The sequence below is a fragment of the Parambassis ranga genome, chromosome 19 (assembly GCF_900634625.1).
Source record: "Parambassis ranga chromosome 19, fParRan2.1, whole genome shotgun sequence".
Taxonomy (NCBI): Eukaryota; Metazoa; Chordata; class Actinopteri; family Ambassidae; genus Parambassis; species Parambassis ranga.
This window is the reverse complement of record NC_041039.1, coordinates 13,578,799-13,601,630: the sequence shown is the minus strand read 5'-3', so window position 1 is coordinate 13,601,630 and position 22,832 is coordinate 13,578,799. Positions and strand designations below refer to the sequence as shown.

The 22,832-nt window shown below is 41.6% G+C and overlaps 1 protein-coding gene and 1 non-coding gene across 3 annotated transcripts; both read right to left on the bottom strand.

Moving 5' to 3' along the window:
* Positions 1-20,435, bottom strand: dennd4a (DENN/MADD domain containing 4A). 2 transcript variants are annotated; one of them, XM_028431347.1, is made up of 31 exons: positions 20,193-20,435; positions 16,349-16,685; positions 15,918-16,164; positions 15,747-15,816; positions 15,497-15,666; positions 14,473-14,711; positions 14,317-14,383; positions 14,163-14,221; positions 13,935-14,079; positions 13,482-13,657; positions 13,050-13,150; positions 11,838-12,056; positions 11,253-11,398; positions 10,842-10,862; positions 9,560-9,693; positions 9,092-9,224; positions 8,752-8,958; positions 8,531-8,659; positions 8,302-8,446; positions 7,071-7,193; positions 6,258-6,368; positions 5,775-5,843; positions 4,857-5,689; positions 4,543-4,762; positions 4,006-4,097; positions 3,745-3,920; positions 3,197-3,590; positions 2,377-2,494; positions 1,947-2,109; positions 1,790-1,854; positions 1-1,631 (listed from the first exon to the last, which is right to left on the bottom strand). In XM_028431347.1, exons 2-31 carry the CDS (start codon positions 16,657-16,659, stop codon positions 1,495-1,497), a joined length of 5,220 nt encoding a protein of 1,739 aa, XP_028287148.1. In that variant the 5' UTR covers positions 16,660-16,685; positions 20,193-20,435; the 3' UTR covers positions 1-1,494. The 2 variants fall into 2 exon arrangements, with proteins under 2 accessions (XP_028287148.1, XP_028287149.1); XM_028431348.1 differs by lacking the exon at positions 10,842-10,862.
* A 1,781-nt stretch (positions 20,436-22,216) lies between these two features.
* trnaq-cug (transfer RNA glutamine (anticodon CUG)) lies at positions 22,217-22,288 on the bottom strand. The gene has a single exon. It is a non-coding gene; the product is annotated as a tRNA-Gln (tRNA).
* Between the last annotated feature and the right edge of the window lie 544 nt (positions 22,289-22,832).

Here is a 22,832-nt window from a genome sequence, read left to right as displayed (position 1 = left end):
TCCATAGAATAAACGTGTTTATTCATAAACAAAGGCAAACTATAGATCCAGCCAAGGAAGAAAATTGATTTTTCTTTTCTTTTCTTATGTAAAAAAATCATACAAATTTGTATTTGTGTTACAAATGATAAATAATACTTCTAAAACAGTGTTTAAATCAACAAACAGTGTAAACAACGTGTACACGTAAATTTATGTTTTGGTCATTTGTGTGTTTATAGTCACTGGTTACAAGGTGGTGAAAAAGCAGATTTACATGCTGTGAAACACAGCCTGACCTCATCCAGCATTGTGCCACTGAGAAGTCCAGAGAGAGGCTCACATAAGCTGAATCTGTTCAGGTCAGTTAATAGTAAAGACGATATAACACAGTTACTCTTTTTTTTAAGTGGTTTTGATTGAGGGCAGGTCAGAGCTGTTGTTATAGATATTTTTTTAATAAGCTCAGTGCAAAGAAACCACACTGCCGTCTATTCAGAGACAGTCGGTTATTATAAGTCAGTAAAATGTCCTTTTATGCTTTGAATGTCACAATAAACAGTGCACTGTTGTCCAAATATCTAAAACTGACATCTACACCATACAGTGAAGACCAAAAGCAAATATATAAAATACTAAAGTCAAATACTTTGTACATTTTAAGGACAAATTTACTGTGTTGTTTTGTTTTCTTTTTTTTTTAAACCAAAAACCATGACAGAAAACATGTTTCAGTTATACTATTCATTTGATTGTACTGTTTTAAGGAAACATATCCTTGGTCTCACATTAATACTCACTTTTAAAAATGTATTGCTTAAAAAACTGTAAATAAATCACATATTTTCCCTTAATGGGCTTTTTTTTGGTAACTTGTACAAAAAAAACAATGAACAAATAAACATTGTGCATATACATGAATGGAGTGTTGTCTTCTTGAGTTGATGTTAGGTTTTATAACTTTCTGGTGTAGTTTCATTTTATTAAGTGAATCTAATGGAAATACCCAGCAGTGTAGTCAGTGCTGCAGCTGCTGAACAAAGCGTAAGCTGCTGGGTCACAGCGTTACATAAGTGAGAATAAATGACGAGAACTCATCCTGTCAAAGTGCTTTGTGAAAACATGAATGTCTAAAAGCACACACGCACACACACACATACACACAAAACAGTCTGAACAAGGTCACCAGGACCACTGAGGGATTTTGACATACACTTAACTTTACATACTTATTCACAGCTTTGACAGAAACAATGGCTTAAAATATACTGTATAATAACTGTACAAACATTTTTACCATACTGAAAATATGGTAGATTTCCTACATATTTACAAACAAAAGGCTTTTCGCTTCATTGCCTCTCTCCTCTGACACTATACATTAAAAACTCGTGGCAGTTATTTTACATTGTAAGTTTCTCATTGTGCTTAAAAAGAGCTCTGTGCTCCAGTCAGGTGAGCTGGTCCTGAGTCTGAAGAGCAGTGTGAAAACACAATAAAACAAACAGCAGCAGTTTACAAACTGGGCTCTCCAAAAGTCCTCCTGCACTCCATGACCCCTGCTCCAGGGGGCCGGTCACAGTTGTGTGTCAGTTTGACCTGGTTGGGGGGAAGGCGGTCATAGGCCAACTTGTACTCCCGGTCAAAAGCATCTGCAAAACGTTACAGGTTAGTTTAGTTTTAGTAACTTTTACCATTTCCAAAAAATATTCTCACACTGTATATTAGATTTAATTCACACACAGAAATTTTGACCAGATGATGACACATAAACCAAACCTAAAACAGGATATCATGGTTTTGTACTCACTGATATTAATGTTGTTCTTTCCCAAAGCAACCAGAGCAAGGAACAATAAATCTCTGTAGAGGCTCCTTCAATGGAAGAAAACACAAAATGTTTCCAGCTGTATTTTCTTTTCTGAATAACTTTCCAAATGATTCATACTAGCATCTTATTTCCTCACCTCTGTCTCTTAAAACCTAGCTCTGGCCCCAGCAGCTGGATGATCTGGCTCATGGGTTGATGGACGTCGCTCTTCTTAATGCTCCTCACAAATCCCTGCAGCAGCTCCACAGTGAACAGTTGACCTTCCTCACATAGGCCAGAGCGAATCAGTGAGTTGGCACCTGCAAAGAAAGTGAGATAAAAGTCACACTGATCAAAGACGTATTCATCTCCATCACTCAAAATAAACTCTGCAAGCACTGATAAAGCTGGCATGACTAATAAGAGTCCTGAACTGAATAATGCATGATGTTCTGCTTCCTTAATATGCATTATGTAATTTGCATCCAAATATTCAACCTTGGAAGCAGAATAACTTCTGCAATTAATGTCAAAGTTTGTTACATGTTGTACCAGATTCCGTGAAGGTAAAGGCAGAGATGACTTACAGTGAGTGTTCCACAGGACATAGCAGGGCTGAACTTTGTCTTGGTGTAACTTCAGGTTGTCCCACATAATCCTCACAAGCACCTGCTTACTGTCCTCTGATGAAACAGTCGGAGTAGTCTGAAGGAGATAAAATGTGTGGAAGAGAAGCCCCTTTTAATCATGGGACACCTTTGGGTAAAATTTTGTTAAAATAAAAACATTTTAAGTGCAAAAATGAGCTGCTTCCATGTATTGTTTTGTTTTATAAGCCAACACTAGGTGTCACCAAAGTCACAGTTTTGATGTTCAAGGAGAAGTCGCCAAGAAACTACGAATGTTTTTTTGAAAATAAAAATTTAGCTTTAGACATTTGATGTTTTTTTTTTTTTTTTTTACACGGTGCTCAGCCATAAGCTAGTATGCCTGCCTCCACCTTAATATAAATGCAGGCATAAAGAGTAATTATTTAAGTGTAGAGGACCAAAAGTACAGAAATAAAAATTAACAATAAATAAATATGGCATCAAATGCACCAAAAACATGTTTTCAGGCTTTAAATATATATATGTACACATTTTTAAATCAACCACTAGGTTAATTTTTGAACCCATTATTAAGTTTTTAATGGCAGCAAGAAATGCGTGTGGATAAAAGAAATGGCATAAATAAATAAAATGCAGAGGGTAAATTAATACAGAGTTAAATAAATATATATTATATATTAATAAACTATAAGGCTTGTTGTGTTTTATCACATTATATTTATGTATTTTACTTTAATTGCTTTGCTTTTACTTTGTCTTTTTAGTGGGTTAACATAACACATGCTGTGATGTCTACCTGGTCTCCATGGCTACAGTGCTGGGAGGCCAGGATGAGAGCAGGCAGGTTGCTCGGCAGCTCCAGCCTTCTGAAGTACCACACAAGGTTCCAGAAGACAATGGGGTGTTGGTCGACAACACTTGGGGAGGAAATGGCCTGATCGCCCTCATTCACCAGCAGGCTCTCCAGCTCCTTCCACAACACCAGAGGGCTCAGGTAGGGCACTGTTACCGGAGCAGAGGTGGAGGCTGATGATGAGGTTGGTGCCATTCCGGTGCTCCCACTGCTCTCCCGTGTCTGTGTCGAATCTGCAGATGACTGACCTGCACAGTCTGCCCCAGACATTTTGGCCTCGGGATCGAGTGGCACAGACGTGTCCTCCTCTTTAACAGGATTACTTTTCTTAGAAGATCTGAGGGGAGACACAGAGGGGATCTGTTTAGGCCACAGGGATAAGAGATGTGCGTGCATGTGTGTTTGAGCAGTTGCAAGACTGTATAAAAATAGAAATGTAGCAGCAGAAATGTAACAGCCCACATTTTTACTGAATTAAATGTGAAACTTACCTGCTCTGTGGTCTCAGATCTTTGATTTCCACATTGAGGAAAGGCAGGAAGGCCGTGCCGCAGAAAGGACATGTGCTATTTAGGTTTGAATCATTCGCTGTCCAGCCTGCCATGATCTCCTCATCGTACACCAGACAGTCACATGTCTTACAAAGTGAACAGCTGGACATCAACACCTGCCACAGAATGAAATGGTCAGTTTTTACAGCCTAAATCAAGCCAAAGTGTCCAATCAGGGATCTTTAAATGTGAGGATCTTACCTCGACAGTGTAATTGGGAGAGGGTTGGAAACGGCTGGTGTCGGGGGAGGAATCTGGAGTGTGAGGAGTTTTAGAGGGGAGTGCCAAACCACCTGGATATGATGGAGGATTATACAATTAGACACACAAAGCTTGCCCAAGTTTAACACAGCTATACATGTCTGGTGAATAAAAGCTGACAAAAGCAACCTACGCATGTGCAATTAGTGGTCCTTTTGCTTTAGTGGTGTAGGTTTAACTAATCTCTGTCTTTGAGTATGTGCACGTGAGTGTGCATGCACGTGTGCATGTTCACATGTTTATGTTTAGCATAGGGCCTGTGGCTGGGTGTGGAAAAGCCTACACACTGAATCAGTCTTCGTGCCTGTTGGCCTAGATTCCTACAGAACAACACCGACTCTTTCCATTACTGAGCCCTACTCTTACTCTAAATTTAGATTGTCACGAAGTGTTTTAGCTCAAAACCAACACAATGCTGGAGATGTAACAATTGCTCCATATCCTTTCAAACATTCAGACATGCTGATTACAACATACCAGAGAAGGAGTTGTGTCTGAACACTCTGTTGGGAGTGCTTGGGCTGCACAGATTAGCATGGTATGCTGCAACAGGGCTTCGCCTGACTCGGGACACACTGCCATGCTGGGGTGAGGTAAAGCCCTCTGGGTCCAGACAGGAGTCATTATCAAGCAGTGAAGAGCACTCAGCCTCTCCTGACGTCAGCGAGGACACACTCATGCGGTCACAGTTTGTATCCTGAGGAAATAATGAAGAAGAAAAAAACACTGCCACATTAATGGACTTGATCTTCGAGGCAGTAATCAGTTAGGTTAGATTTAAGACTACTAACCTGTGTTAATGAAGTCTGGGAGGACAAGCGAGAGTAAAGGCGACTGGCCTTCTCAGCCACCCCCTTCCCTGCTGAGAAGATGCTGCTCCTGAAGATGTCCAGCGTTGGGGTGAACAGTGAGTCCATAGAGAACGACGAAGTGGAGGGAGTGGGTGATGATGGCGAAACCAAGGAGGAAGGCCTCTCTCTGTCTTTGTTGCAGACCCCTAGAGGAAGAGACGGTGATGGCCTCAGCCTCTCTTTGGGTTTGACTGGCAGTGGGAGGTGAGTATTGGAGCGGTGGAGGGAGGAGGATTGCGGTGAGGCGTAAGGAGAAGAGTCAGCATGAAACAAAGGGCTGGAGGGGTTCTGCAGGTCCATGCTCGGTGTGCGGCTGCTTAGAGGGCTGTTGCCGTTATTCATGTACATCTCAATCTCCTCGGCGAGGTTGCGTCGGGCAGTTGGTGTACTGGGGCTGTTCTGGTTGCACTCTTGACCTGTCGCCATCAGTGACAGGGGATCAAATCCCATCTCGATACCTGTCCTCTTCACTGTCCCACAGCTTGTGCTGCTCTCTAAGGGGACGCCTGGCCTGTCCACTGCACCGCTGCAGCTGGCCGTCCTCTCCACCAGAGGTTTCTGTTTGTCAGTCTCTGTTTCCTCCTCTTCTACACCATGTAGTCTGTCAGCAGTTAGCTGATGCTGCTTTGCTGAGCCGAGGAGAGGGACGGTGAGCCTCAGAGTTTCCTGCCCTCCAGACAAGTCGAGAGATTTCGGTCTCTCCGTCTTTGGCAAAACCCCACAAAGGGAAGTGTCTTGAGACTGACTGAAAACAAGCCTGCTGCTACTGCCCACTGCAAGACATTCAGGTCAGACATGTAAGATCCATACACTGTTTTTTTTTTTAATTTAGATTATTTCTTTTTAAATAATACATACCTGCACTGGCATCTGTTGATTTGCATCCTCTAGCTGAAGTGCCGCTCACTGGAACCTCAATGTCAGGTGCTGGAGATTTAAGTGATTCATTGTTTTAGAGAGAGAAAACTAAAGATGTGCGTTTGACATTCTTAACATATTGTTAAAAAATCTAAAATAATAAATGTAATATTACATTGAGGCACAACCTCAAGAGAAAATACTGAAAGGCTGTCAAACAGTAAAGGACTACTGATTAAAAGGTTGCATCACATACAGCACGTCATGATTTTCAAACAAAATTCGAGACATCCTGCTGTGCAAACAATTACCTGATTATATAACACCTATTCTGAACAACGTGCCTAATTATAACAGCAAACCGATGGTACATTACACCCACACTGATGCTCCAGCTCTTGAAAACAGAGGTTTGGTTTTGCTGTAAGCTGTGAGTCACATTTACTCACATGGTCACAAAGTGTTAAATTATCCAAAACTCACTGGACTGCCTGTGTCCTTTTTCCTCGACCAGTGCTGTGCCGTCACTCTCTCTGCTGCACAACCTCTCCTCCTCTTTAGACAAGGAATCGTAGCCCTGGTCCGACTGTCCACCTGAAAAAAAGAAAAGAAGTTTTTTACTCTTCTGTGTCTTATTTTTAATATTTTAACCTACTTTCTGTTTCTTTCTTTAAGAACGTTTGCTGAATTAAAATTGTGCTTTTTCTCTACGTGGACGCTTTGAGACAACTGATCTGAGAGCTTCTTCAAAAGAGCGTGCTGACATTCCCTACAGCTTATAGCACACAGCACTCCCAGAATAGAAAAGCAAGAGCAGCAGAAAAAGGAAAAGAGTCTTTTTAAATCTTGCATCATATTCAAGGTTACACTGCTCCACTGTGATTTATGTTATTGTTAAAGATTTTCTGCTTTATTCAGTAGTTTGATGAGAAAAGTTGCTCCAGATAAATTAAACTGGCCAAGGTTTAATTTATTCCACAAGGACATGACATGTTCTCCCTACATTTACTCTTCTTCTCCTGCACCTGCAAATACTTTAACAACATGTCTTGCCTTTTTTTGAAGCCCAATTTTAACATTATTGAAGATATCTATGTATTTATGTACAGGTTTGACGTGGGATTCTTGATTTTGAGAGAAGTTTTAGGGTAAAAACACAGAGACATTAAACCTATTGAATCATATAGTATGGACATTTTTAAAGGCGATAAATTAAATCAAAGCAAATCAACCTGCAGAGAGAGAAAGTGCAGTTACTGTGTGAAAAACTGGCAGAAGAAAGAGCTGTCTTCCTACCTGTACTAAATCCATCATCACTGGAGTCCATTTTAGTGAAGTCTGTGTCGATGGAGGTGCGCTCTGCAGAGTCATTAGCACTGTCCAAGCTGCCATGACTGACTGTGTCAAGATCGCTGCCGTCTAAAGAGAGATAAGAGAAGAGAGAGAGAGGCCGGATGAAAGACTCAATAAATGACAGAGGATTATGAGACCAAAGGGTTAGTGAAATAATTATCACCCACAGAAAAGATGCACGAATGTTGTGAAAGCCACTAAGTTGTTATCATAATAGAATGTTTGTGTCTTATTTTTACCTCAAAGCTAAACCCGGAAAGAATCGCATTAAAATACACATTACCATTTTATAGGATCCATGAATTCACACAAGAACATTCACTGACTGAAGTAAACACCTTTATGATTTAACGTCTGAGATTCAAACACAGTTATCCCACAGTGCGCGGTGTAAAGCACGGTGCTTTCATTTGAACCCTTCACACAACATGCCATTATGGTAATGAGAATGTCTTTGGGATGTTGTGGGAACTGGGGACTGACATCAAGAGCAACCTGTGTGCTGGGGAGGGAAACCTCTTCACTCTGTTTAATTAGTGTCATTAAAGAAATGCAGGTTGGGAGTAATGTGTGCTGGAGGAGGCTGGAGTCGTGTTAAAACCTTATGATAAGACTAGCAAAAAAATAAGAGTCCCACGTATTCATTATAAACTACAGCAAGTAAGCAGAGGTTTGACATTATCTATCAATCACCTCTAATTTGCTGGCAATTGAAAAGTAAAGCAGCTCCAAACATCTTAAGGCCTGTTTAGTCTTAGGCATGAAGCAGTGACTCCCTTATTTACGATTTCCTATCTGTTTGCAGACAGTGCAGGAGGAAGTGTGTTATCGTTATCATATTAGGCAATAAATGTTTAAAAATAAGACTGACAAATCCTCTGGATTTTATGTGCAGTTGGTTAAGTTATCTTCATATAAGGAGAAGCATTTTTATTTTCTTATAACTGATATATGTGGCTCATCTCTAGACTGTCTCTAACTTATCTCTGTGTTTCTAAAAACAGAAGTGATGACTGATGGCTTGCTTTCATATGAGAAACTGTGTGCCATCTGTGAGTCTGTGTAAGGAGGACTTTCATAGAGATTTACTGTAGCTGTGGTTATCAGCTGATATTATTTTTAGAATTAAACGTCATCTGATATGAGGAAAAGGTTAATGCAGTGTTTTTCTTACCTGAAAGCTGAGGATCTCTTTGTGGAGTCTGCTGTTTCTTCCCTGCTTGCTTAAACTGGAGCACACCCAGGACCACATTCCTCAGCTTTCCCCACAGAAAGTAGCCTCCTCTGGTCGTGGATGGCCACGTGCTCTCCAACACAGCCTGGAGCAGAAAAAGTAGATTTAAAGATTTCAATTTAAGAGTCATAATAGTTTATTGATTGCCGTTTATATCAATAGCACACACCTTGTTATAGTAACCGTAGGTGATAGCGTTGGGTTGAACTCCAGCCTTTTTCATCTCAAACAGCACCCTGACAGCCAAGACTGGCTGGCTGTACTGACCACACAGCTGCAGCAGGACACGGTAACACACCTTGAACAGAAAACCCACAGCATTGTATTAAAAATGCAGAAAATACAAAACTTCAACGCATTCACCTCTATTCAACAGGAACATCTGTGTACCTCATCTGGAGCCTGCAGCTTCTTGTCCTGCATCTTCCTCAGCACATCGTAAGCTGTACGCAGAGCTCGCACCTTTGAGTGACAGTTGCCAACAAATCCTGGCAAGCAGATAAACCACAAGCCGTAGCAGTGGCGCAGGAGACACTTGGACCACATCTGAGGCATGGATGAATATGTCTTGGCCATCTTTTGAGCTGATTTGATCTCCTGTCATCAAAAAAAGAGAAAGAAAACATGTGACAATTCATTAGCTTTGAATTCACAATAAGTAGAATAGGTGTAGATAGATGATAACTTAGATACTAGTTTCAAAGTAATTCTAACGACTCATATGGCTGACCTGTTTTGAGCGTCTAAAGATGGCCGTAGGGCTGGCAGGGCTGCTGTGGCGAGAAGCTACGCCTGCTGATGAAGGATTTGGTCCCTCCAGTGGCTCCAGAAGCTCAGCACTCAGCACTGGGAACCCAGAGTAGCTGCAGAAAGACATGCACTCACTTATAAAGCACTGCAGTAACTGAAAAAGACATTAATCCAAAATAAAAACTGGCGAGCCAAGTGACATGTACAATATAGCTTTTGGCTATTATACCCCTGCTAGCTTGAGCGCCAGTGGAAGAAATCAAAAACCAATGTGTTCCAGCCTACGATAATCACAACGCCCTGCAGCAGTGAAAGGTTTTTTTAGCAACACACACAGAGTAACACACAATAAGTCGCTTCTTCAGAAGCAGCCTTTGTTTTTCACCCTCTGCGCCAGCGAGAAGTGCTTTTGAGTGCTTTAGGTGGAGTAAAAGACGGCAAGTGGTACCTATAGCACAGAGGATGCTCTTCTCCCTCGGGCAGAGGCGGCAGCTCTGGAGGGTTGATGTAAACCGTGTGCTCACTGCGGTGCGATTCATCCAGTTCAATCAGTCGACTGTCCTCAGGTCGTTCACTGTCCATCTGGTTTGTAAGAGAAACAGACATTCATCATCATCCTTTATCTTTCCTCCTGCCGTAAACATTAATCTATACAGGTACTATATCAGCTCATTAGAATCTGATGCCATATGAGCCCTCAGATTCAATCAGATCAGAGCAGGTCAGTGAGGACAAACAGATGTCATTAATGAACCCATCCACATCAAAATAGGGCCTGTGCCCCAATTCCATTTATCTAAAGGACAGTGCCAAGGCAGAGGCTTGATCCTATGAATCCTCCAAGACTGAGTTAATCTGGGCTGCAGTGACCTGGACAAAATAGATGCCATGTTGCTCTTGGGACATGAAACCATTTAACTGTACCACTTTGGCAGCACTACTTCATACTAAACTGCTAAATCTGTTTCAGCTGATAACTGACAGTTTAAAGGGGAGAGAGACAACAGCACCACCACAATGTATCATCAAAAAAATGTCCTTTTTAGGAGGAAATCAGCACTGAATAGGCGTTAAGGCGAGATCGATTCTGAGCTTATCTTGGGCAGGGGTTTCACTGAAACATTAATATTATGGCAGCAGCTGAATAGTTCCCAGCGGTACTGCATTACAGGGTTTGTTCCACTCAGTTGAGTGGATGATTCAGTCAACTGACTCTCACTGACCTGTTTGCCCTCAAGTTGATTCTGCTCAGTGTTTCTCCACTTGCTGCCCTTCCTCTTAGACCCAAAGGCCCTTTCTCAATCATGTATTTGTTGTTAACCTCAGCAACTATGACGCTGAATGAATCAATGCTTGGACTTCGCAATAACCGCAATGGCCATTAATACAAGAGTTCTATCTGCTCATGCAGGATGTAAATGTGACTTCCTGATTGCACAAGTTTGCAAGCACAAAGGGAGACAGATTTTGGGAACAAGGCGGATGTTTTGTCTTTTTTTGTGTGTGTGTGTAACAAAACATGCTGACAGGTTGCCTTCCTACAAGCTGTCAAAATGTGACAATAATTAGCACAAACTAACAATGAGCATGCCTACATCCCTTAGGATTCCAACAAAGAATGAACAGGATCATCCCTGCTTTTGCTTTGTTTCTCCTTTATATTCATTTATGTCATTGTCACAGCACTGGAAAAACAAACTTCAACTTTAACACAAGTTCTAGAAGATTACCTTGCCTCCATTGGTGAAGAGCTACCAAAGAGGAGCAGAGATGGCAAGAAAAGGAGCAGAAAGAGAAGAAAAGTCAGACCAACAAGAAGACAGAAAAACACCAAAACCATGAAAGAACAGATGAGAAAAGCTGCTAACAAGAGGCTCAAGAGAGTGTTAATTACCATTAGTTTATTTCAATTAGCTTCTTTTTCTGGCTTATTAACTCCCTTCAAATTAAATAAGAGCCACAATGGGATCTTAATTGAGAGAGGACAGCGTGTCATTAGTCTTTCCTCTAAATGCCTCTGCTGCCTTATGAGAACTTCCGCAGACCAAATATTGCTCATTTTTTCCTATACAGAAAAATTATGACAATGAACTGCCTCTTAACACTGAAATTCATCTGTAAAGGTGAGCTGTGAATCTCACCTTATCCACACACTCATCAAAGAAAGCCAGGCTGGCGTCTTTATCACTGACAAAGGAGCACTCCTCTATGAAACGACTGAACATCTGAGTCTTAGTCATAAGGGAGTAAAACCTCTGATGGGAGCGGTCTCTGCTCTTCAGGAAGCCTGTAAAAACAACAAACATTATTTAGACACAAACCTGAAAAGTGGACATAAATATACAGAGATTTACTTTTCAGGCTGTTGCACAATATTTATGGGGTCAAGATGCATGTGTTGCCAGCATTTAAAGGAAATGAATACTGTTGTATGAAACAAGTTGTTCTCCGCTGCTCTGCTTGCATAAGAGAGCACAGATGTGCTGGGACATTGTGCTATTAATCATGGCAGCTTCTCCGACTTGTCATCCAGGTCTAATTTCCACTAAGGCTTAAGCTAAATCATTACAGCAGTGATTTAGGGCAAACTTTGATGCAGCAAATTTCAGACCTTAACCCCCTAACCCACCACAGCACAGCACCCACACATCACAGCAGCAATGACATAAGAACTCATCAACAGGGTTTGTGATTGGAGCATTTTACAAGCTGTCAGAGAAACTAACCTTGAATGTCAAAGAGCGAGCTGGCATCGGTGGTCTTCTCAGAAGGAGCTTGAGTGATGGGCAGCAGATAGGAGCGATAGCCTCGGAGGATGGCTGCCATGAACCTCAGGAAAGCCTCCTGGATCTCTAGCTCTAAGGTCTGGAGGCTTTTACCACCATCAAGCTCATTCTCCGTCATTGTGTGGTCCATCTGGACGTCTTCACGGTTTAACTGGCCGCCTGACAGCACAAAACAGAGGAGGGTTCAAAATCTGTGAACACTTCAACAACTGAGACTGGAACACAAGCTCAGGTGACAGCACACTGGCCAGTCAAATGGTAGACATTTTATATACTCTATAATAAGCCAGGAAATGTTAGTACATGTGCATTTTTGTGCCCATGGTGTAAATATTAATCCCACAGTGCAATGTGTGCATAACCAGACTTGGGCACAGCAATCTGATAACGCTAAAGGAAAAGTCAGGGGTCACCAAAGTCATTTGAAACTATTAGGGAAGCCATCAGTTACCATCCAGTGACTAAGCCTCTCAGGGCATTTGCCAATGTTTCAGGGCTTTTAGTATAGCCAGCAAACAGGCACCGACTGCCTGTTTTCACTGTTTACAGACTGCAAATGACTCCAGAAAGCTTTAGTGAGACACAAGCAACTCTCTGAGAACCTTCAAGTTTTTGGAGCAATCCAATCAATACTTCTTGAGATATTTCAAATATTCCAGCACAAAACATGATAATAAACTGGACAGAAATGGAATAGATATTGTTGTGTGTCCAGCACAAATAGAGACTGATACCACAAAACAAAAAGTAAGAGTCAATCTGTCAAGATCAAAAAGCTTCTTCCTCTGCCAGGATTCATTTTGTATTGATGTTTAGCCATCACAGCGAAAGAAATCCATTGTCTGGATTTTACATCAGATAGAGGTAACAGATACAGAATACATCCAACTGTATGACATGCTGAAATTTGAGCGAAGGGGAAAAAGCACTTCTGGGAATGACTGTATAAATGACTGATAGATGCCGGGTGAGGAGGAGCGTGTGTCATCTACAGTAAACATTATATGCTCTAATAATGTAACAGTGTGTGTGTCCAGTCTGTTTTCCTGTAATATTGACCATGCAAGCTGACTCCACAGAATCAACACCGCCAACCTAAATTATTCATGAAACCGCTTCTAAAATGACACAGCAGCATCAGACCGGACTCACCCTCAGTGAGCTGCTGATAAAGCTTGTTCAGGGAGTTCAGAAGATGTTTGCAGGCTCTCCTGGGCAGGATTTTCCACGTTAAAGCCTTCTTGTCTTCTTTTCTGAAAGGACACCATATGGTTTGTGTTAAAAACGTTGCATAAAAAGCACAAGGAGGGAGACAGATTCACTGACATCAGCACTGACAACTTAATCCCTTCGCAAAATAGCTTTTGAATTGATGCGGGAGCCCGGCCGTATCCAAATGTGCGTTTGTGTGTACAGTAAGAATGCTTCACATTCCTGCTCCTATCATTACATAAGAGAAGCTCTCACTTCGAGATACTGATAACCTTTGGAATAACTTTCAGACCAGAACATGCCTGAGACTTATTGGCTTAAAGTTGTAGGTGATCATCTATCACAGGTCGATTGCAGTCAGAGATCACTTACTGTGAGATGGCATTTGTGTCCAGATCAACGCAGGTGATGTCAGCCGGTGGCACATAAAGGTCAAAGTATCTGGAGTCCACGCCTACGATGAAAGGGCATGGCGCACTGAGCACATCTGCTAAGGCCAGCGGGCACAGAGGGATGTAAGGGCACGGCCAGTGGAAGGGAAAGATCATCTAAAAGAGAGGAGAAATTATATTATTACAATATAAAACCCCACATCATCAATCTTTCTTATATCCTTTTTCTTATTTCAAAATTTGAAATGCTCATTTCTGTTGTTTTTGCTGTTACCCATAATCCCATAGAGGGGTCCTCTTTGATGTGATTATACTGTAGGTACTTCATTGGACTGGCAGCACTGCCTCGTGCCGCATCCACCACTGCCCTTATAATCACATGAAAGAACACCCTCTTCAGTGTTGTTAGTGGACAGAGAAAAAAAACACTCACGGAAACAAGGGCCTCAGTGACACTGGTGAGCACAGCTGGACGCAGAGAGTGAACCAGGATCTTGTGCTCAGTGACAGCCAACACCAGTAGAGTGGCTGCATTTTTTGGACCCAGATTCAGCAGTAATGTGGAGAGGCTTCCACCACTGCAGCACAAAAACAAACAACAAACAATTAGGACTGCAACAAATGGAGTGTGATCAAATATTGCACTTAATGTTTTTGTTACCTGAGAGGCAGAGGGGAGGACACAGGCTGGCTCAGAATCAGGCTGTCATGTGGAGACAGCTGTGGGAGACAGAACAGAATCAGTCAGTGCATGAATGACTTAGGGTGTAGCTAAAGTGTATTTAAAAAAAAAAGCAATGCAAAATCAGTCAAACCTGCACGAGGATGCGTGGCCTCTGAGTGGAGGGAAAGGGCACATTTTGCATGAAGTGAGAGATGTGCCTGTGAGTAAAAACAATAATAATTGAGTTATGTGATAATTGCAACAATTTATGTTTACGAAATCTAAATGCAAAAATAAAATAACTAACTTTTCGATAGGCAGGGCATGTGGTCCAGAGATGGAATATCGGTAGAGGAAGGTGAGAAAACTCCTGAAGGACTGAAAGAAAGGCCAGTGGGAGAGCAAGCAGATGCTCTTGTTGCTGTAAACATTTTTGGTTCCGTCAGGTCCGAGATTGCAGCTTGGCAAGCCGAGTTGTGAGCGCTGACGCTCAGACAGATTGTCCTCTGAATACGGCTCATAGAACTGAATTGCTGCTCCATACACCTGCACACAAAAGGACCTCAATGTAAGGGCAATGATTAGCATAATATCTGCACAAGGATGCACACACACCCTGATAGAAACTTTACAGAGGTGACTTGAAAAGTAGGGTGTTATGGTGGCTTCACTACAGAGTTTCAATCATAATAAACCTGCTAAAAAACAAGCCTCAAGCCTTTGAAGGTACTTCTCCCAAATAAATAAAGAAATCATTTCAGACACGAAGTGCCCGGAGACTCGCCTGCAGACTAAAGGTTGCAGGGAAGAAGGAATGAGCACTGAGGCACTGAGCATTTAAAACTTGTGCACAAGCCCAAGTGGTGCATGAGCCATCCATTATTCAAAAGATGAGCTGCAAAAAAAATAAATGTCTTATGCTGCATTGCTTTCAAAGGCTAAGAGCCTTTTAGTATTCCAAACACAGCTGTAAGGCCATTTTTGATTCCAGTCCGAGTTAAGACGTTGATTAAGATTGTCTGGTATTATAATACCACTGCAGTTCATCAATAAACCAATACAAGAAGGACCTTAATGCACAGCGAGAAATAAAGACGGAGAGGCTATCTGGAATAATGCAATTATAGGAGACTTTGTGTATTAGAAGACAAAAGCTGATGGGAACTTTGGGGGAACTCCTTCAATTATTGATGATGTAAATGGAACTGGAGTGTTTCTTCTGACAATAGGAGTGTGCACTTTTTATGTTTTGCATGCAAGGACAAAAAAGTTTAAATCAAAGACAAATTGAAAGAAGAACTTGGTAACACAGTGTAACTGGGTGGTCCTACCTTTTCTCCAGAGGCTCCTGTAAGTACAAATGTGGAGAAAACTGGGAGGGAGTGTTTAGTGTGTGCTGGCCAGCACTCGATCATCGCCCCCATGGGAAGGCAGAACATAGGCACTGACTCAGGCAGAGGGAAGGACTCGTAGTCCTCTTCGGGATACCTGCACAACAGACCTGGACACAAATATACAAGTCAATAACATTATAAAGGTACTACTTAAACACATATAGTCACAATCATGCTTGTTGTTTACCTGCTTTGTAAGCAATTGCATTTGCTTTAGCCAGAGACTTCTTATAGCAAAGGTAGACTGAGGATCCCCACTGGGGGTTCAAAGAAAAAGCAGCACAGATAAGTCAAATTCTGCATTTTTTAAATACATGTATATACAGAATATGTGTTTATTTCTGGAGCTTTGACCCACCATACTGCTGTTGAGGTTCTTATCCACCTTGCAGAAGGTGTGAGGGGGCATCTCCCCCTTGCCTGGAATGATGATGCAGACATCAGTCACAGCCAGTGAGGTGTGAGGCTGGCTCTTTGGAGCACGGCGGTAGGTGATGTAGATGCGTTGGGAGGATGAGTTGCTGATGTTGGCAGGGCGACCTGAAGGTGTGGTCTGGACAATGTGACATCCTGGTTTCAGCTTCTCCTTCCACTCATACAGAACCCTGGAAGCACAAGGTAGGGTTAATCTGATGTTTTTGTAGGCTGTTTTAAGGGGGACCGTGATAAAATATTCACTACAGGGATGTAAAACTAGAGGATATGTTTAAAAGCAGATTACAGTGACCCTCTAGGCAGAGAGGTGATTAGTGGTGCTGGGTGAGTGAAGGGTCAGTAAGTGAGGATTACCCAAGATCTGTCAGTGGAGGCTTATCTCGGCCGCGCTTGAAGCACAAGAAGATCTGCGGGCCTCGGAGACTGGATCCATTAAGCTCTGCAGAGAGGCCTGAAGGGGTGGTTTCCACACAGGTGAAACCCGGGGGTACCTCTTCACCCAAAGAACGGATCACCACGGCAACATCGGTAATGGGGGCTTTGGGTTTCACAGACTTGGGGCCAGCATCGTCAAAATGTAGATCCTCCTCCAGAGGCTTGGATGAGTCAGTGAGGCCGGCAACCACAAAGTAGTCAGCTACACGGGGCCCTTTATCCTCCATCATTTCCCATTCCCACACTGTGGGCTACACTGTAGAATGGAGGAGGGGAGAGGGGGGCTTTTATTAAACATTGTAATTATATTTTAAAATGTATCTGTGCCTAAGAACAAGACAGAAAACAGGCTATGCCATCAGGAAAACAACCTGGCTCAGCAGCCTCTCTGGCTGTACAGGCTCCAAACTCCCTTAGCATGAATTATATTACTGCTTCAACTGTTGCATGAAACATGGGAATTGAAACACAATGCTGCAGGAAGAATGCTGGCTTTACATATATTACAAATGCATGTTATGCTGTTAAGAAAACATGTATAATGAGAGCATCTGGAAGCTTTTAACATGCATTCCTGTCTGCAAAAACACTATATTTCACCAAGACATATAGGAGGACTGAGACCAATGACCTTCTATATGCCATGACTGATTACGTAAAATAAAACACATGCCTCATAGAGAAAAAAAACATGTGGGGTAAGTAAAAGAACCAGAACTGTAACTGCGCCTTCGGAAATGAGGAGAGAGCCGAAGGCGCACTGTGGCGCTGCTTTTTTTACGAGGTAACATTCAGACAGCTTTTGTTCTGGATGTTGTGAAAAGAGGAAAGCATCACTGAATCGGCTTGTTATGGCTTTATCACAAAGCATGGAGCCCTGGAAGCCCTCTGAGCGCTGGGCCAGCTTATTGTGCTTCAGTTGAAGAGCCTGCTTTATCTCTCTCAGCAGTTCTTCCACACTCACTAGTAAACTGATAAACAGCTGCCTATTATTTTCTCCACTGGGATGTGTGGGAGTTAACATAAAGTTATCCTCCTCCCCTCCTTTCTGGGCTGGATGTGTCACCAAAGAGGCTGTGACCATATCTCACCTACTTATAACTTTAGCTTTGAAGCTGAAGGGTCTATGTGTTGCTCTTTACACTGAGGCTGTGTGACTGGAAACACAGCTAAGCTCTGCTAACAGGTTTAGAGCGGGAAACTGACCGCTGACATGAGAAGACACAAACACGAGAATGATTCTGGAAACCACAGTTCTGATTTAAGTATTTTGCAGAATGAATATTTATCATAACAACATTTATAATTCATATTTCACAAGCCTGTTTGCCCTGCACATCAAAAACAGTGACTCACCATCACAAGGTTGTTCATGGCCTTACAGTTTTCGATGTTTACATCTAGTGCTCCCTGATGGCTGTTCTGGTTGAAGTTGTTTGTGCTCTACAGTTATAAGTCCTGTGGGTATGCATGATGACTCAGCTAGCTGCATGGTAAAAAGGTTTGTCTGGTCTCCTTCAGTACCTGATTATATAATCAATACTGACTTTATTTCATGGCAAAGTGTATATATGTATATGCATGACAGCCCCATGATTTCTGTCTGACAGTTGTTTGATAGGATGTCACTGAAATACCCTGACACAGCATGATCAAGTGTCTTTTGAGGCATTCAGACCCTTGAATGTCACAAACCTTTTGCATCCAAAAAGCTTCTACGAGGCAGCTGATGTACACAAAGACAAATATGTTCATTATGAAAATAACCAAAAAAAAGCCCAAAATCCTGCTCTTCATCCACCTCTTCTTCATCATGACCCAACCCTGTGGATAATCTGGGAAAGCACCTGCCCTCTGTAGGTATTGCATGAGCGCTGCAAAATAAGCAGCTGATAGCATGACAGATTTATTGTATAATACTTCAGGATTAAATATAGATGTAATCTCCGGTTCCAACTACCATGGTATCAACTGCGTCTGTTCCTCCCCCTCAACAGGAAGCAGAGGCCTAAAATTGTATCCAATCCTCTCCATGGCAACAACAGTAAAACTGAACAGTGAAGTGATGATTGAACTCTGCTGATGCAAACCAAGAAGATTGCTTAGGTTACCTTTAACCAGGAGGATGACTATTGATTGATCATGTTGTTACCACTGAGGCATTCTGTCTCTGTATTCTATCAGTATTACAGGTTATTAGCTCGCTTTTGTCATACCAAACACGGTGTTTCATAGTGTCTTTTCTATAATCCTTTGACACCTTTAGTGGCACAAAGCCTAAAAAATAAATCTGATTTTCAAAGATCTTCCTCTCGTCTCACTCCCTGTTACAGGCAATCCTGTGTGCTGAATACTGTGAGTGACTCATGGTCTCCCCAGAAACTGCATTTCATTCACCACACTTTCTTCATAATAACAGCACAAATAAGGACATAGCGGATTTCCTCTTCTGGCTGGCTAACAAACTAACTTCCCCATCGGCATGTACTATTATTGTCATGAGTCACCTCTAACTGTCAGTTTTGCAGCAATTTGTCCACCAATTTGTGAAGCCACAAATGTAGAAATCCTTCTTAGAATGACATCTCAGTATTTTTTATATTGCCACTAATGCCTCACTTCCTTTCTGTGCAGTTTATCATGAGCTTTATGGCATCTCTGACCTTGTGGTTTTAAGAGGAAAGCAGCACTTTGGGTTTTCCAATAAATTAAGGTAAACATTAAAATAATAGCTTAAAGGAAAAATATTTCTAAGTGCTGCTTGTTAGGAGAATACGTTTAAGCTGAAAGTTAGTGTTTCTGTTAGAATCAGTCCAATGTCTTTTGATATTTTATGTAGAATTTTTCCCCACAAGCTTGACAACAAATCTTTCAAAATTGATCCTCTTGCTAGATGTTGGTTTAATGATGTGAAACAGGCTTTGTGACTTTTGCCTTGTGTTGTTATTTGTAATTATGGCCCAAGAGACAGAGGCAGTGGCTGCTGGACACTGCACAGCCTGCAAGGATTAAAGGGCTGTGTTAACAGCAGGGGAGAAGGGGGGGGGGGGGGCAGGGAGGATGGGCAGTCTGATCAGGGAGGGAACAACCACAACACATTTCACTCAGCATCTGTTCCCTTTTAACCATGAAGACAACAGTCATCCTCATCAGCCATTTGCATTCCTTATGTTTGACAGGGGGAACCCTGCTGCGTGATGAGGAAACCACACACGCCCAACATAAACACAGCAGAAAGATGAAAACACTCCGAGGTGGCAGAAAAAAAGACAAATGCAAAAAGAGCTCCTGATACAGAAAGCCTGCATCCCGTGCAGGAGGGTTTCATTTAAAAGCAAGGCAAGCTTCAGAAAAACAGAACTGACCACCATAATAACAGTGAGGGGAGACTCTCACTGCCCACATCTGAAGAAGCCATCTTATGGAGCATCTACACGGGATGCAATGAAATAAGCCTCCATATGACTCCATCGTAACCAATGGGCGCACGGTGGAAATCACACACAGGCAGTGAGACTCGCCTCAAAGCATCAAATCATTCCTGCAGCGCATAAAGCAACAATCCAATCAATTTACCGTGATGAGGAATAATTATTATAAACAGTGCAATATTATAATAATTATAATAGTAATAATTAAGGATGTCGTCAAAATCAACGCAAATAATCACAGCGTCTTCATCTGAAAATAATAACAAAAGTAACACACTCATCACAGAAGCTGAACGTCGTTTTTTATTCCAATAAAATAAAAATCTACTCACATCACGACGGCTGAAAGATGATCTGTCGAATATGAGTGCGCGTCGAATAACAAGCCAGATGTCTGCTAGAGAATAAATCTCTATTTCTCACTGTTTAGTTTCTCTAAGCTTATTATTTTATCGGTCTAAATTCTTCTTCTCCTTCTTGTTTTGTTTTGTTTTGTTTTTTTAATCGTAATACCGATATCACACAGCGGGTTGGACGGATCCGAAGACACGGTGAAGTCCACAGCAGCGCTTTATCCAGACCTGCACCTGGTCACGTGACTGATTACAACCCTTACCGACGTCACTGATGACTCTGTTTTGACAACTGTGACAGAAGAACCACGTCCGTGGATGTACCTACACTGAATTTCCTCAATAATAATAATACTACTACTAATAATAATAATGAATTAATAAAATGACCCTCAATTTTTTAATTTCACTAGGCTAATATGTGACTGATCTGACTATAAATCAAACTTCTCCTTGAAGACAGTCATGATCCAGCAGTCTACTGATCTGTCCATGCATTACAAATTCCATCTCGTTCGGGGTCATGTGTCAGCTTCTGTGGGCTGAACGGAACCAAGCTATATGTATATGTAGAACTATTAATGTGTTGACAGAAGACTCTGGGGACTTTTCTATCAGCAGCTACTGTCAATATGTGCAGAGAGTCTCAGGGCTGGAAAGACTGAACTGATGTGGAAAATTGGCTGGACCTGCAACCACCATACAGCCTATTGTCCTGCCCTCTACTGCCCTTGTGTGGTGATTATTAGGACATGCACATTTTGTTGTCGGAAATCCAAATATGACCATATCTTTATACCAACCGGAAGATCACAGATAATTTTAGATAGTCTATTTTCAGATATCCTGCTATGTCATCTTTGATGCTCTGATTATGTGTTTTTGACAACGACATGACAAAGACAACAGACAACAGACATGTAGGGTTATTTAGGTGATTTAAATAGTTCTCCTATTTGTAGGATGGTTACCTTGGAGCAATCTGAGTGAATGTGCTGGATAAAAATAGAGAGAAAAATTATTCTGCCAGGAGAGTCTAAATGACAACCTGAACGCTCACAGTGGATTGTGAGTTCGCCAGGAGCTGACAGCAGCTGCCTGGGTTTTCATTTGTTTCTGTGAGATTGAATCACACAGTCTGAAAGCCTCTGACTGAATTCCAGGATGTCTGTGCATGAACAAAAAGCATCATCTGCCCTGCTCCAAGGCAGATACAGAGATGTTCACTGTGAGTTTGTGAAGCGAAATGTTCAGGTTCAGTGTGTGCAGATCTGATTATTAAATTTAAATGTCAAATTTTCTTCATAACTTTATTTACACTGTACTTCTTTTCTCTCATGGCCCCACTTTAAATAGCATTAATATGTGCATTAGCTAGAAGCCAAGTTTCAGTGTAGTTTTCTATCATATTCCAGATAAGAGATAATTATTTTATGACTTAACAAACATAATTTGCAACTACAGATATTTCTTTTACTAAATTTAATGTCATGACACTGCCTATTTTACACTGACTTATACCATAAAGTACTTACAGCTCCAAAGCAAACATCATATGGCTGTACAATTTGTTAATTGTCTAGTACCAGAGTTTCCAAATTTCTTGTATGTATACATATTTCTTGTATGGCTAATAAAGCTGATTCTGAGACAATGGGGTCACGTTTGTCTCTGCAGAAACTTTAATCCATTGCACTGACATTACATGACATGTTTTGATCTCTGTGGATGGCTGAGTATGAGCTGCAGATCAAAAACACAACAGCAAATATCTGTAGGTGTTATGAGAAGTTGACAGTAAACAAAAGAGGGAAACAAAGCCTGTGGAGCAACCTGTACCAGAAATATAGTTTCAGAGAGAAGAAAGAGAAGGGAGAAACAAATATAAGGACTTACTTCATTAACACACAATAAAAAACATTTACCGGAATAAACAGAAACTATTTATAGAAACAACATTGTATATTTAACAGGCCTCATTTAACAATGGGAACAAAAAGGTTAGGTCCCACCGAGATTTGAACTCGGATCGCTGGATTCAGAGTCCAGAGTGCTAACCATTACACCATGGAACCACGTGGTTACACGACCTGTGACTCATCTAGGCAGACAGAGCAGTGCGCATGTCTCTTTGTTTTCATGGTGATTGTGATTGATTATCCAAAGATAGTCGATACACTCTGATTATGGTTCGTGTCAGCTTTACAGACACAGCTGTGAATAGGTTCGTACGGATTTAATTCTCACATGTCGGCTCTGGCTGACACGTGACTGCCCCCTGGTGGTCAGCGGGACTTATGGCAGCGTCTGGACGTCTTTTGTTTCAACTCAGTGTCTGTACACACCACACAGACTCAAGGACAAGTAGTTAAAGAAGCATTCAGATTAAGACATTTTTATTGAGATGGGTAAAAATGTGTTACTCTACAAAAGTGGTAAATACCTAAACACTACAACAAGTGTGTTATGTAAGTAACAAAATCAATGATCACACTAGTCCTGCTGTAAAATTATGTAATCAAATGTGGTCGATTTAGATTTAAAAATGTTAATTTAACAATTTGACATACAGAGTCTGTTATGAGAAAATGATCACCTGCTTCACCACTTTAATTACCT